This window comes from Podarcis raffonei, chromosome 10 (assembly GCF_027172205.1).
Source record: "Podarcis raffonei isolate rPodRaf1 chromosome 10, rPodRaf1.pri, whole genome shotgun sequence".
In the NCBI taxonomy this organism is placed as follows: Eukaryota; Metazoa; Chordata; class Lepidosauria; order Squamata; family Lacertidae; genus Podarcis; species Podarcis raffonei.
Window position 1 is genome coordinate 42,659,708 of NC_070611.1, and position 15,347 is coordinate 42,675,054.

The 15,347-nt window shown below is 39.3% G+C and overlaps 1 protein-coding gene across 7 annotated transcripts in view; it reads right to left on the minus strand.

Annotated features, from left to right (window-relative positions):
• ANKS1B (ankyrin repeat and sterile alpha motif domain containing 1B) overlaps nucleotides 1-15,347 on the minus strand; it is a 321,126-nt gene that overhangs the window by 264,887 nt on the left and 40,892 nt on the right. For all 7 annotated transcript variants that reach the window (XM_053406679.1, XM_053406677.1, XM_053406676.1 and 4 more), the window contains 3 exons: nucleotides 14,944-15,045; nucleotides 10,291-10,407; nucleotides 5,992-6,167 (listed from right to left, as the gene is read on the minus strand). In XM_053406679.1, the coding sequence (XP_053262654.1) occupies nucleotides 5,992-6,167; nucleotides 10,291-10,407; nucleotides 14,944-15,045 (395 nt within the window). The remainder of the gene's footprint in view (nucleotides 1-5,991; nucleotides 6,168-10,290; nucleotides 10,408-14,943; nucleotides 15,046-15,347) is intronic.

The window sequence follows — 15,347 nt, forward strand, 5'->3', positions numbered from 1 at the left end:
TATTTTGTTTAGTATTATCAGAATAGCTGCTTCTTTAAAAAAGCAAATATTTATTTTAAAAATATTTTGCTGTTAATTCTATAACAATCTAACAAAAAAACCACATAATTTTTAAAGGCTTTTATAAAATGGCTGATGCTGTTCTTTATATTATTGAACCAGACTGCCACCTATTGGAAAATACTTTAAAAATAATCTGACTAGCTAAGCATTCTATTGATGCTATATTATTATTTTTGTACATGTTTATTACTTCCAGGTGTTATCAGTCCTTATTGATTTTAGGAATCTGCTTCAGTAAAATATAACTATCCTGGACCAGAAAGAGATCAAAGACTGCAGCAACCCCCTTGGGAAAATATTATGAGAAGTTTGAACTGAAAGTACCCAGGTTGATGACATATTATTTATGCCACGTGTTTCAAAATGGTAGCACTTTAGGGGTGGGTATTAGCTAATTACAATCCATAATTACAATCCCACGTTAGTTTGGGACAATTTTAAGAATGTTTTTTCTCTCCAAATGCCCTTCTTTTATTGTTTCTTAACAACATTTTTGGATTAGTTGGTGAGATCTCAAACTGGATCACATTTAATGTCTACAAGTTCAACCAGTAAATGAGGTTTGTATGAGAAGTTAGAACTGGCTCCACTTTGGTTGCAAGAAAACCAATTAAGCTCTTTCATAAATATTAAATTTTACAATATTGCTTTGAATTTAGCTCTAACTACTTTGGAGAGAATGATTTATGAGCAAAAAGACAGAACAGGTTTACTAGATTTCTGTGTTAGACAGATGAAAATAAAATTTATAGTTTCAAAATTCGATGTTAAGAGAGCAACTGATCATCCACAGACATAGAAAAAAATATTCTCACAAAAGATCAGTATTTTTACCCTGCATTAACCTCAAGAACAAGTATAAAATACTACAGCAATACTACATAATATATCAATAGTATATTAATAGAACTTGGAAGAACTGTAAAGGTAGGCATGGGCTTTATTCTTTCCACATCACTAGTTTTATGCACATTTAGTAGGACTGTCCCCTAATTAAATATTTCTGAATAAAGGTTATAACTACAAGTATTTCAGTATCATGTGACCTTCTGACAGTGTTCCTTGATTATGAATGGAAAAGTTCCATACACAAAGGAACAGGTTAGAATCTATTGATTCCTGCTAGGATTTTGGTCGATGGAGGCTCAAGTGGCCTCAGTGGCGCGGAGTGCCTTTCATCAGCTTTGCCTGGTGGCCCAGCTGCACCTATACCTGGAAGGGAGAGCCTAACATCTGTGTATGCTCTTGTAACCTTTACGTAGGTTACAATATTGCAACACAGTATATACATAGGGCTACGTCTGAAGACACTTCAGAAACTCTAGCTAGTGCAGAATTCATTGACCAGGTTGCTCACTGAGACAAGATGCACTGACTGCCAATTACAGTAGTTCCCAGGCCCAATTCAAAGTGCTGGTTTTGACCTATAAAGACTTAAACAGCCCACAATATCTCAAGGACCATCTATTACTATATGAACCAACCAACTATGTGCTTGCTCTGCAATAGGTCCAGAGGGTGGCAACACAAGAATGGCCTTCATTACAGATCTTTAGATTGCAGGCAAATGTTTCTCTATAACCAGACCATTGGTAGATGAACATTCTATGGCCTTTTAAATGTATTTGTGGGAAGGGGGGAGGTTTGTTGGTTTGTTTTTGTTTTATTATGCACTTTGTTCTCATTTTGTATTTTTATGTTGCAAACCACCCTGTGATCTTTGGATGAAGAGTGGTATACAAATTTTAATAGTAGTAGTAGTAGTATAGCATTTATTAGACCTTCTATGTTACAAGAAAAACAGAAAAAAAACACATCGGGCCAATTTTCTAATTAAGATACATTATATGCAAACACAGAGAGGTTTAGTTATGAGATAGCTCTATTTAATTTGATCCACATTTTCACACACTGAATGCATAGTGATTTACCAAGGCCACAGTACAATAAGCATGTGGCAAACGTCTACTGCATTTTCTCTTTGTTCGTGGAGATCTGGTCACTGATGCTCATGCCCTGGTCACACTTAGATTTTATAACTACCTTTTAATAAAATTGGGAAACTTCAGCTGGTGCAAAATGCAACAGCCAGAGTTGTCTACACTTCCTGGAAGATCTGTACTTTATAACATGCATTGTTTATCATCTGTGCTGGCTTCCAGTTTATTTTTACATGAAATTCAAAGTGCTGGTGAGTACCTAATCAACTTGGGACCAAGTTGCCTAAAGGACTGTTTCCAACTACAAAGATCCAGTTTGCAAGTAACACTAAGTCAAACCATGACTTAGCACGAATGCTCAGGCTCAGAGAGGAGATTTCAGCCACTTAGCTCCTCCTCTAGTCCTGCGATTTGTCTCACTCTAGACAAACCATGAGGTGTAATTTGTTCTTGATTTGCAGCAGACAACCCATGAGCCCATTGCTCAGCTCACATCAGCATGAAGAGAAGCAAAGTGACCACAATGTCCTCTCCAGAAGCCTACATGCTTGTATGTTCTTCCTAAAGCATATTGTGGCTTAGTGTTCTGTTCAAACTGAAGCATAAATTTCCGTCTCTGCTCTTCATTTGAGGCCTTCCTCTGAATCACTTTCTAAGGCAGAGCTTTCTAAACTCCTGGGGCTTGAAAGGGGTTTAACCTCTGGCTTGCTTGTAAAACTGAATTACTGTGTCGCAAAATGATGTTTGCCTAAAAAGTGTGTCACCGACATGAAAAATTTGGAAAGCTCTGTTCTAAGGTATGGATGGCTGGGGCACAAGAGAGTGCCCTTTTCAATCAAGGCACTAATTATGTAACTACCTCATAATGATGATGATGATAGTAATAATAATTAATTAATTAATAATATTTTATAGTATTTTATTTATTTATACCTCACCCATCCGGCTGGGTTCAGTTGTTTCCTTTGTTTTGTGTTTTAAAAGAGTAACAAATAATCTCTTATTTTGTCAAGCTTTTAATATGCCTTGCATTTTTAACCTCCTATTGTGTTTTTGTCTCATTTGAAATGGACCTGTTTTATGTTCTCACATTGCTGTCTTTAGAAGTGATTGTATGCTTTTTAGTCTTGTTTTTGTTGCATTGTTTGCATTATTGTTATATTTATTGTAATTCCATGTTTTAATTTAGATGTTCCCTTGTGGGCTGAAAGGTGGGGTAAAGATCTAAAAAAACAATAATTAAAAATTGTAAAATGTTGTAGAACGTGCCAGGAGAAATTAAAATAAATGTGTTTGTCATAGTGGACAATACAGGACATACTGCACTGCAGGTTCCTTGGGGAGCATAGAACACTACAGTAATGGAAAAGAGATGTCTAGCTCCGTTAGAATGCTGCAGTTGGCTCATGCAGCAAAAATCATTGCATTCTTGACTGCTACAATGATGCTGATGCCAGTACCAGAGCCACCCTGCTAGATTTTAGCAGAAGGGAAGAAGAAAGCATAGAATCTGGAGCAAAGGGTAGATACAGATATTTTTACAAGAATAAGGGCAGCCAGAAAGGTAACTGAAACCAATTAAAACATGTCCTTAAAAGAAAACTAACCTTATACCTTCCTTAAGAAGAAGTAAAAAATCTACAGTAAATGGTGCTGATACAGTGGGTTACAGACGCTTCAGGTTACAGACTCCACTAACCCAGAAATAGTGCCTCGGGTTAAGAACTTTGCTTGAGGATGAGAACAGAAATCGTGTGGCAGTGGCACGGTGGCCCCATTAGCTAAAGTGGTACCTCAGGTTAAGAACAGTTTCAGGTTAAGAACGGACCTCCAGAACGAATTAAGTTCTTAACCCGAGGTACCACTGTACTCGAAATATGTCTTTCCCTTTATAGTGTATGGAAGTCGGAAGTCTGGGAAAATCCAATCTTGATCAAAACTTGATTAAAAATATATCAAAGGCGAGTACGATGTTCTAAAAATATACATCTCTATTTTGTGTGCTTTTTATAAAAAAGGAGGAGTAAACAGGTTGGATCCAATTCAGAGTAGACCCACTAAAATTAATGGACACAACTAACTTGGTTCTATTATTTTTTATGGGTCTTCTCTGAGTAGAATACACTTGGATACAACCAAGTATGTGTGTGTGTGTGTGTGTGTGTGTGTGTGTGTGTATTGCTGGTTTGTGTGTTTGTGTGAATTTTGAAGCTCTGTCTAGGTGCTTCCTTTTGTCATTTCATCTACCCTGGGTTTTGAAAAGAACAAATATGTAGATCTATGTCCAAACAGTACAATACCCGTGAAGTACCCATGAAGTCCCTGATCTTCTGCTCTTATCTCCATGTGGCGTTTGCCTCCTAGGATGGCTCATAAGGAAAGGGTTAAAATGGGTGTGATGTGATTGGCCAGTGATAATGCAAGGGGGGAATAAAAGTTAGAGTGGGAGGTTTTGAAAGTCAGTAGAGTTGAGTTGAGGTTTGGGAGTTGAAGAAGGTAGAGGAAGGTTTAGGTGTGGGTTGATAGAGTTGTATTGTGAGAGAGTGAGAGGAATTGTTAGGTGGAGTCAGATAGATAGTTGGAATAATCAGTTTGGAGTTGTTAGGAACTAAGAATAAGAAACTGACAAGAGAAAAAATAACTGAAACTATAAGCTTGTTCCTGCATTTAAAAATAAACTTGATTATTTGTTTATGTTAACAACTGACTGGGCTCCGTGTGTCCCCGTGAGATACGGGATGGTGGCAGCGGAAAAAGCAATCGCAGTGGCGGCACAGGGTCAATAGACCGTCAAACGTCCGGGGGCCCTGTGTGTGATCACCACACTCCAGGAATCAAGAATGATATTCTGAAGAGATCCCAGAAAATGAACTAGATAACACTATTCCCCTCTACTGCAATACAGTGGTACCTCGGGTCAAGAACTTAATTTGTTCTGGAGGTCCATTCTTAACCTGAAACTGTTCTTATCCTGAGGTACCACTTTAGCTAATGGAGCCTCCCGCTGCCGCCGCGCAATTTTTGTTCTCATCCTGAAGCAAAGTTTTTAACCCAAGGTACTATTTCTGGCTTAGCAGAGTCTGTAACCTGAAATGTCTGTAACCTGAGGTACCACTGTAGTTTTTCCCATGGTGGCAACTGTACTGTGGAACTTTCCTGCGGATCTCTGCTTTTAGGAAAATTATTTTTTTAAATCTTCCTTTTTCAACAGGCATTGGACAATAAGCAGAATTTAAAATGACTTGCTACTTTTTCAGACAATTTTCTATGCTGTTGCTATGTTACCTGCTGCTGTTTTAGATTTACTAGTGTTTTTATTAATTCATAGTTCATATGTTTTATTGTGGTTTTAATTGGTGTCATTGCTATTTAGGTAATGTTTATAGGTTTTATTGTAAGTTGCCCCAAGTCTTTAAGGAGCCATGCACTAGGACACATTTTTTAAAATGAAATATAATATAAAATATTACCTATTAGCTAACTTTAACTCTACTTGCCTTCACCCACATCCATACCCACATACCCCTTTAATATATATTAGCTCCAATCCAGAAAACTGTACAAAGCAGTGAGCAAGCCCCTGTTTCCACAGATGTGTTCACCACTGCTAGAGCTCTTTTCTTCTCCTGAAATGGAAAAGGGCAGGATCATCTCTGAAGCTCAAAGTCTTGGAAAGCACTGAGGAATCTCAAGAAAGGCAACAGGCACTTGGCACCTAACAGATTGGCTAGCCCAGGCATAGGCAAACTCAGCCCTCCAGATGTTTTGGAATACAACTCCCATCATCCCTAGCTAACAGGACCAGTGGTCAGGGATGATGGGAATTGTAGTCTCAAAGCATCTGTAGGGCCGAGTTTATTTACTTTATTTAGTATACAATTTTTGATTATGCCAAGTGTGGTGGGATTTGAAGTGTGTGCATATGTGTGTGTGTAAACTAGACAATTTATTAATAGCCAGATACTAAGCCATATTCTGTCTTACTTACTATATTGGATTTGGATTGGCTTTCATTCATCACTGGTTCTTCTTCTGATACTTTGCTACCATTGTCCAGATAGTGGTCAGATACAGTATGACAAAGCTCTTCCAAAGAATAATCCTTTTCTTGGCACAGTTTGATTTCATCCAGTAGTTTTGACAACTCCCCAGTCACAGCTTCACCTTTACAGAAAGCAAAACAACCTGTCAGTGTAGTAAGCCAAGCAAAACAAGTCTAAATATAATATAAAATATGTTGTGTTAAGCATGGTCTAACCTTAGAAATAGATTAAGAGTTGGCAACTTGATGGCCTCTCTCTGTAAACATGTAAACTGCTCAGAAGTTAATTCTTATTTAAATACTCTCCTTGGGCATTCTTCTAGAAGTCAGGACTTTAGCAAAAGACCATGAAAATTTGTTCTCTGTCCTGATTTAAACATAGGACTCGCTTTCCCTCATTCAGACAGGATTGGCTGTGTTATTTTCACTTTTGGAAAACTTCACATGTTCAGAAGCACCATACTTTTTATTGATTTTCACTGGGTTTCAGAAATAGGTTTTTGAGCTGTGGATGAACTCTGCTTCCCACACTTTCACTCCATAGCCAGCACAAGTATAACCTCCAGATCAAAAGTACATTCCCATCACTCAGATGTACTCAGTTTTGTTTTTTTGAAATTAGCACCACATTAAAACTCTCCTGAGTAAGGAAGGCATAAAACAAGAGAGGCATGTTAGAAAGTTTAGATCTGGAAATTGCTAGGTGCATGCTGAATGACTCTGGTCTTCCCAAATGCACATGTGGAACTTCTGGGTTGACGCCTCCGGCAATGGCGGAGCTCCTCCGATCGGGAGGAACTTGCTCCATGAAAAGCAGGGTCTGACCGCCACGGCGAAGGCGGAGACCCACAGAAATCACAGGCGGGAGAAGCCTGTGAACTTGGGATTCGGCTGGCACCTCTTGCGCCTCCCCTACTTGCGGGGAAACCCTGTTTTGGGGATCCAGAGCGACGTGGGGTGAGTGGCGCAGTGCTTTGAATCGACTGCTTCTTTCACGGAGTGAAGCCGCATTGCTGTTGCCGGAGAGCGCTGACTTTTTCCTGTGGACAATTGGACTTTAAACAACTACCCGTGAGTAGACTGGAAAACTTGGATCTTCAAATATTCTAATTTGGCAAAGTAGCGGAAAGGCTCTAAACAGGAAGTCCGCCTCCCGTTTTTGTAAATAGATTGAAGCAAAGGCGTTACAAACTAAAGTCTCTGAAAGTTTTTGGATAAAGGATTAAAATTCCACTGGTTAAAAATATCAAACCCCCCTTGGAAGCAGGAGAAGAGGGGGGAAGCCGTGGACCTAGGGAGAACCTGCAGGAGAGAGGGAAAAGTAAACTACCACTGCTCTGAACCTGGGGACGGTCTGCCTGATGACGTTTGGGGAAGGTTCACTGACAGAACAGATTTGACAGATACTTAAAATTAGAAAGATACTGTTTCCATTGATCTCTTCTGAGTTTATTAAAGGGTGAAAAATAACTGAAAATCGAAACTGTTTCTGTGACTGAAAGAACTGATACAATTTGAAACTGCTTCCCTCTAGAGGGAGCATGTGAAACTGTTACAGGAGTGTAACAGGGTAAACTCCGGCTGCAAGATAAAGTTTCTGAGAATTAGAGATTGACCTTGGACTATTCAAAATGCTGATAGGAGAAGGTATTGTGACTGCATTATTCAAAATAAATCATTCACTTGAACAGCTGCACAGAAATGTAGATGACATGATCTTCAAACTTGACAGCCGGGAACAGAAAGTGACTAACTTGAATCAAAAAGCAAGCAACAACATGGACTTGGTACAGGAAAATATCTTGGCAAGACAAATGATGGAGGAAAAGGAGAAAGATGCCGTTGTGAAACTTAAAGTAACTCAAGAAGGATCCTCAGTTCTACAGAGGCAAATCGAGGATTACAAATGGAGCCCCTCCATGATTGATTTTAGCAAAAACCAGAGCTTGAGGATGGGACCCTGGCTTGGACTGAAGAACGAAAGTTGGAAAGACCCCTTCATCCAGGGATTAACTGACATCTGGGACATGGGTTGGGGCCTGGAGGAGCTTGAAGCTGTGGGGGCCTATGGACTTGGAGGAATCCTGAAATACGTTCTGAAATACCCTATGGACCTTAGTTTCAAGTGTGGAAATTTGGCTGAACTGTTCAGAAGGAACAAAAGTTCTGTTTGGTTGGAGTTTTCCCGAGATTTGCTCCTGAGCATCAAAGAATATGAAGAAGATCCGCAGAAGGGACTTGGAAAAGAATTAAGAGCCTTGGACATAAGATCTCCAGGTTGATGGAATATATGGATTTGACGGAAAGGACTGGCAGAATCTGAAACCAGGGAGAGGAGAGGGTGGAGGAAGATTGGGAAGCTAAAGCTTTATTTACAAATTTTGCAAAATTAATGACTGTTAGAAAAATCGTGGAATGATATTATATGGATTTAGTAGAAATGTTAGAAGAAGTTAAGAATAGATAAGTAATTTAGTTTTAAAGGGAAATAAGGTTAAAAAATATGTTATTTACAAGACGATAAAAAACAGAGAAAGATGGAAAGGATTTGCTGAAATAATTAGAAGAATGGGAATACAAAACGGGAGATGTGAGGAAGTCGAGGAAACAAGGAAATGAAGGATAGAATATGGAAAATGAGAGATGTATTTTAAACTGTTTTGTTTAGATTTATTTATGCGTTTAGCTTAATGGGATTGGGTTGGGGTTTATATTATTTGTATACTGTATTGTATTGTGGTGTTTTTTCACTTTTTTTTCTCTTTCTTCGTTTGTCTTTAAATTTTCTCTTTTCTTCTTTTTCTGTAATCTTTAAAAGCAATAAATATCATTAAAAAAACCAAAACCAAATGCACATGTGGAGATGCAGCAGCATACCTCCAAAACAAACTGCCAACCAAGGAAACAACACATACACCTTTTGAACTTTTGCACTGAAGAGTACCTAACCTGTCACACACATGTGTGTATTTGGCAGTACTGTCTATGTCTCTGTACCACAAGTTAGATTCCAGAGCAAAAGAGACCATCCAGATTGGCTATGCTCCAGGAAGCAAAGGATACAAAGTAATAGAATTGAGTACTGGGAAAGTTAGCACAAGACATGTGGTTCATTTTGATGAACACAGGAAAGCTGACAAGAAAGCAATGGTGGCAGACTTTTCAGATGAGTCAGAGGAAGAAAAACAAGCCATGAATTGATGTATAATACCTCTGTATGGTATGGTACCTCTAGTTATGGACTTGATCCGTTCCGGAGTGCCGTTCGCACCCCGAAAAGTCCGCAACTAGAGCGCCGCTTCTGCGCACAGGTGCAGCGCAATAGAGTGCTTCTGCGCTCACACGAGGTGCACAGAGTGCTTCTGTGCATGTGCGTGCGGCAAATCCCGGAAGTATACACTTCCGGGTTTGCCGCGTTCATATCCTGAAAAAACGTAACTGGAGACTGACATAACAAGAGTTATGGCTGTAGTCCACATCTGCAGATTCCAATAAGCAGTGCAACCAGAGGGGAGGAGACTGATGACAAGATCCCTGCCTTAAAGAGTGATGAGGAGATGGATGAGGTTTCACAGCCAGATTGTCAGGTGCTCAATGAGACCCAACAAAGGTATTCCAGCTCCACGACTGTCCTTCCTCACAAGATACAACCCCTAGAATCTTCCACCTGGGAAGAGACTGAGCAGATACCAGCCACTGGTGCTCATCTGTGGAAGGATGCTGCACAGGAAGAGATTGATGCACTACACCAAAACCAAACCTGGATCCTCACCAAGCTGCCCTCCCCCCGCTAATAAGGCAATTGGCAGCAAGAGGTGTTTAAGGTAAAGCAGGGTGTGGAAAGGGAAATTGAGTGCTACAAATGATAACTTGTAGCAAAAGGTTATGGGATTGTTTGACGGTAAAGGGCTGCAAGAAGCCAAGGAAATAACCACACTAATGATGACTGACTTTCTAAAGAGTAAAGATGGGTCTGAATTCTTGCCAGACAACAACCAGTACAAGTCAGCTATTTCACTAGCCTCCAACATATGGAGTGCTCCTGGTAGGACATAAAGAAATATTGATTATCACATTTCCATGCTTTAACACATTCAAAGTAAGCGAGTTAGTTAGAATATATTTGACTTTCATTGACACTACAGAACTGTTCATCTAGATGAGAAGTAAAATTTCACAATGACTGTGCTTCTCAGTAGTTCTGTAACATACTTTATTATGGAATAATTCTTAGAGAGTATTTACTTTTATTTGTTTGCGTAGGAGAAACCTCTGGAGACAAAACACAGGATTGATGATTTGTCACTGGACATTCCTCTATTGGTTCCTCTGCAACTGTGGCATTTCCTGTTTCTATGTATTCTGTAGTAAAAAATAAACAGGTAAGTAAATATACCATACTTAAATTAATCTAATTTACTTATTTTTGAATTTCCCTCATTTATCCAAATGCAACACGTGAGTGTGTGTGTTTTGAAGTATTATAGGATATTAAAATGGGATGTCTTAAGACATGCAACCTAATCCTATGCATGTTTACTCAGGTATAAATTCCACTGAGATCAGTGAAACATACTCCCAATGAAGTATGGTGCGGTTACTAGAAAATCTTAAGAGACACAGGAAACAAAAAAGCATTCCTTCTGTCTCCTGTTTTCTGTCTCAGTCCTTCTAATAATGGTGGCACACCAAAGAGAAAAAGGGCCTTTCCCAAAAGGTAATAAGAGGCTTTGTTTTCCTATGGGGAAGTTATGGGCAGCAATGCCCTAGGCAGCGAAAACACAGCTGTGGTGTGAGTGGGTGTATCTGTTCCAGTTTGCCCCATTTTTGTCACACTGTATAATTTTTTTCATGTTTATCCTTAGGCAAAGGCCTAACAATTTGTATCACACAAGACACAGAAAAAGCTAAGTGACTATCTGTGCTACATACATGACTTTGTTATAGCATTTAAGCACAAGCAGTGTGAAGCAAGGTACAGAGAGTAGGATAGAGCTTCCACTAAAACTATCTAGGATCATTTAATCACTTCTTTCTTCACAAATTAATAAGTTTCTCTTCATTTAAAAGATTAGGCTCTGGAAGGAGTGGTATATCTGCCAGATTACACGTTCATTGAAATGGTGAGAAACTCAGCTGTAAAACAAGGCAATCAGAGAATATGCAAGAAATGAAGGGCAGACTTAACACAGGCATTGTGATTAGTGAAACACAGCTGCCTCCTTTCAAGACAGGAAATGCGAGGGAATGCAGCCATGGATGGCATACAAGCAGGCTCAGCTGGAATGAGCTACTGAATTTCAAGGGACTAATGAGACAGCTTTAGAAAATCTCTCACATATTAACTTAGCTGTTCTTCAAATCTAATTTGGCATTGGGTGGATGCTTTGTATATGTGGCAGCTCTATGTAAATAAAAAGATAGAAAATGAGCCCAATATGATGTGGCCCGTGCCAGTTTTAGCATCTATAAAAATACCAGTAAAAAATCTAGTAAAAAAAGGAAACTTTTATAATGCATTTTCTGAAAATTAAGTGTTGTCAATAATTTAGCAGCATAATAAATCCCTGCCCCCCATCCAGCTAAGCATTTTGGTAGATGGATTTATATAATTTATTTTGAGTTAAAACACATCACTGATCATTAACAGTAAAGCTAAGAATTTTCAACTCAGTAGAGGGACAAGACATGGGAGTCCTCTGCCAGCCTATTTGTAATATCACTCAAACCCTTCTAGCAATTTGACAGCCAAATGGAATTAAAGGAATAGTAATTCAGAAGAAGGAACTTATACGGATAGTTGCAGATGATATAATCATTTATACAACATATGTAAATACATCAGCTTAGGAGTTCTATAAATTTTGCAAGAATATGACAGAGTGCCAGGCTTTAAAATAAATAATGGTAAGAATGAGTTGCTATCATGACATACAAAGGAAAAAGAAGAAAGGCAAATTAATTGGAGCATAACAGTGGAGCAAAACAGCTCAATATTTGAAAGTCAATAATTCAAAAGTTGTATAAATAATTATTTCTCCCTTTCAAAGCAAATTCAAAAGCATCAATTTTCTGTTCTGATTACAGCAGCATAGTCCAAAGACTTAGAATATATTGTGCCTCATTCTTAGTCTGAGCAGAAATGTCAATGTAATCTTACTCATCCAAGTCCTTCTATATTTTGAAAGTTCCATGCTCATCTGCATTTGGGTTCACTTTGTTAAATCCAATATTATATCAGTAAGATACTTCATTATATCTATATTCATTAATTTTCAATATATAACAATTTTTTAAAAGTAAAAAGATACAAAACAAAATCCATTCTTCAGGGTTACCAGCGAAGTATTTTATAAAAGGATGCCACATTTCAACAATATCATCTACATCATTTCTTATATATATATCACTTTTTAAGAGCATGGTCACACAGAAACATTTCATCATACCCAGTAACACATATATCCAGTTAAATTATCTCTTAAATGTAAAGTTGATTATACGATGCAACACCAGCTTATCAACTGGTAGTATCTACAGGCAATCAGCACTCCCACAGATAATCCACTGGCTGGGGAGGCGTGGCTGGGCCCCATTTAAACAGAGGCAAGAGCCGGAGAGCTTCCTCAATCTCCTGCCCTCCCTAATTTGCAGGTTTCTACTTTGGCCTTGCTATGGACCGTGGTTGGTTGCCGCTGAGGGGCCTGGTAGGAATTTTTCCACTTGGCAGATTGGCATGGGCCATTTGGTTTTCGCCTACCTCGTAGCAATCGTCACAACTTTGTAAGGTTTGGCAGTTGTTGTTGTTGTTTAGTCGTTTAGTCGTGTCCGACTCTTCGTGACCCCATGGACCAGAGCACGCCAGGCACCTCTGTCTTTCACTGCCTCCCGCAGTTTGGACAGACTCATGTTTGTAGCTTCGAGAACACTGTCCAACCATCTCGTCCTCTGTCGCCCCCTTCTCCTTGTGCCCTCCATCTTTCCCAGCATCAGTGTCTTCTCCAGGGAGTCTTCTCTTCTCATGAGGTGGCCAAAGTACTGGAGCCTCAGCTTCACGATCTGTCCTTCCAGTGAGCACTCAGGGCTGATTTCCTTAAGAATGGATGCGTTTGATCTTCTTGCAGTCCATGGGACTCTCAAGAGTCTTCTCCAGCACCATAATTCAAAAGCATCAATTCTTCGGCGATCAGCCTTCTTTATGGTCCAGCTCTCACTTCCATACATCACTACTGGGAAAACCATGGCTTTAACTATACGGACCTTTGTTGGCAAGGTGACGTCTCTACTTCTCAAGATGCTGTCTAGGCCTGTCATTGCCCTTCTCCCAAGAAGCAGGCGTCTTTTAATTTCGTGGCTGCTGTCACCATCTGCAGTGATCATGGAGCCCAAGAAAGTAAAATCTCTCACTGCCTCCATTTCTTCCCCTTCTATTTGCCAGGAGGTGATGGGACCAGTGGCCATGATCTTCGTTTTTTTGATGTTGAGCCTCAGACCATATTTTGCGCTCTCCTCTTTCACCCTCATTAAAAGGTTCTTTAATTCCTCCTCACTTTCTGCCATCAAGGTTGTGTCATCTGCATATCTGAGGTTGTTGATATTTCTTCCGGCAATCTTAATTCCAGCTTGGGATTCATCCAGCCCAGCCTTTCGCATGATGTATTCTGCATATAAATTAAATAAGCAGGGAGATAAAATACAGCCTTGTCGTACTCCTTTCCCAATTTTGAACCAATCAGTTGTTCCATATCCAGATCTAACTGTAGCTTCTTGTCCCACATAGAGATTTCTCAGGAGACAGATGAGGTGATCAGGCACTCCCATTTCTTTAAGAACTTGCCATAGTTTGCTGTGGTCGACACAGTCAAAGGCTTTTGCATAGTCAATGAAGCAGAAGTAGATGTCTTTCTGGAACTCTCTAGCTTTCTCCATAATCCAGCGCATGTTTGCAATTTGGTCTCTGGTTCCTCTGCCTCTTCTAAATCCAGCTTGCACTTCTGGGAGTTCTCGATCCACATACTGTTTGAGCCTTCCTTGTAGAATTTTAAGCATAACCTTGCTAGCGTGTGAAATGAGTGCAATTGTGCGGTAGTTGGAGCATTCTTTGGCACTGCCCTTCTTTGGGATTGGGATGTAGACTGATCTTAGGCATTGGTTAATCTTATGATGGGGGAGGGGAGGTATGGCCATCACCTGCCCCTCCAAGCTTAAGTGTATTCCGTTAAAGGAATCCGGGAGTGTAGATCTTGTCCGAAGTCCAGGGCTTGGCTAGGGGCATGCCACGACCCCGTCGGGAACCCTGGGGGAGCTCGAGTTGGTTTGCATCAACGGGGCTCCTCCTATCAGTGGTTGACCCTTACCGGACTCCCTGTGTGACAGGCAGGAGTCAGATATAGCCAGGTCAATTCCAATGCCTAAGCCAATACTGCTCACATTCTGTAACCAATAAAGTTGTGGCCAAAATTTGCCCAATAACATTAACCTAATATCTGTGTCCTTGTGTCTCATTCATCGACAAGGGGGTGGTTTCGGGATCTCAACACGCAACTGGTATCATCTATGAGCAATCAGCACTCCCAAAGATAAACAAGAGTGCAAAGAGTGCTGCATTGCATCTGAAAATGATAAAAATTAAGTGCCATTGAATTGCCTCTTAAAATAGGAAGTACAAATTTTGGAAACCAAGCCTATAAAGATACCCCATTTTTATATTACAGTAAGTGAACATTTTGGTAAAGGCATGATTAGACATGAAATATTAGAATATACTATAATACATATCACCAAAGGACTTTGCAAAAATTCTCATATATTTTGTACACACAGATTTTATATTTATACATTCCTATATAATGCATATATTTAATCATATCTTATACACATTATATATACAGAACTTACCTTGAAGTAATGCAGCGATTTGGAGTGATTGTTGTGATGGGTGTTCTTTGAGAATATCTAAAACAGTTCTACCTAAACTGTCTTTTATGTTGGCATCAATTCCTAAAATAGAAATTGTGTATGTACAATTAAAGATTAAACTTATTAGATAAAATATTTTTCAGCATAAATGCAAAACATCAAGACCAGTAATTTAATGTAAGGCTATTTGATGGCATGTTGGATATCAATACAAGCTGTTAAAATGTACTAATTAGTATCCTAAATCTCATATATACGTTTATGGACTACATAAAAGTCAAATGGCTACAGAAATCTGAAAACTGTTCTTTTTTTCATTTTTTCACCACAAAACAAAATAGCCTTTGCTACAGAATGCCTGGCAGAACAGCTTCATTTATGGG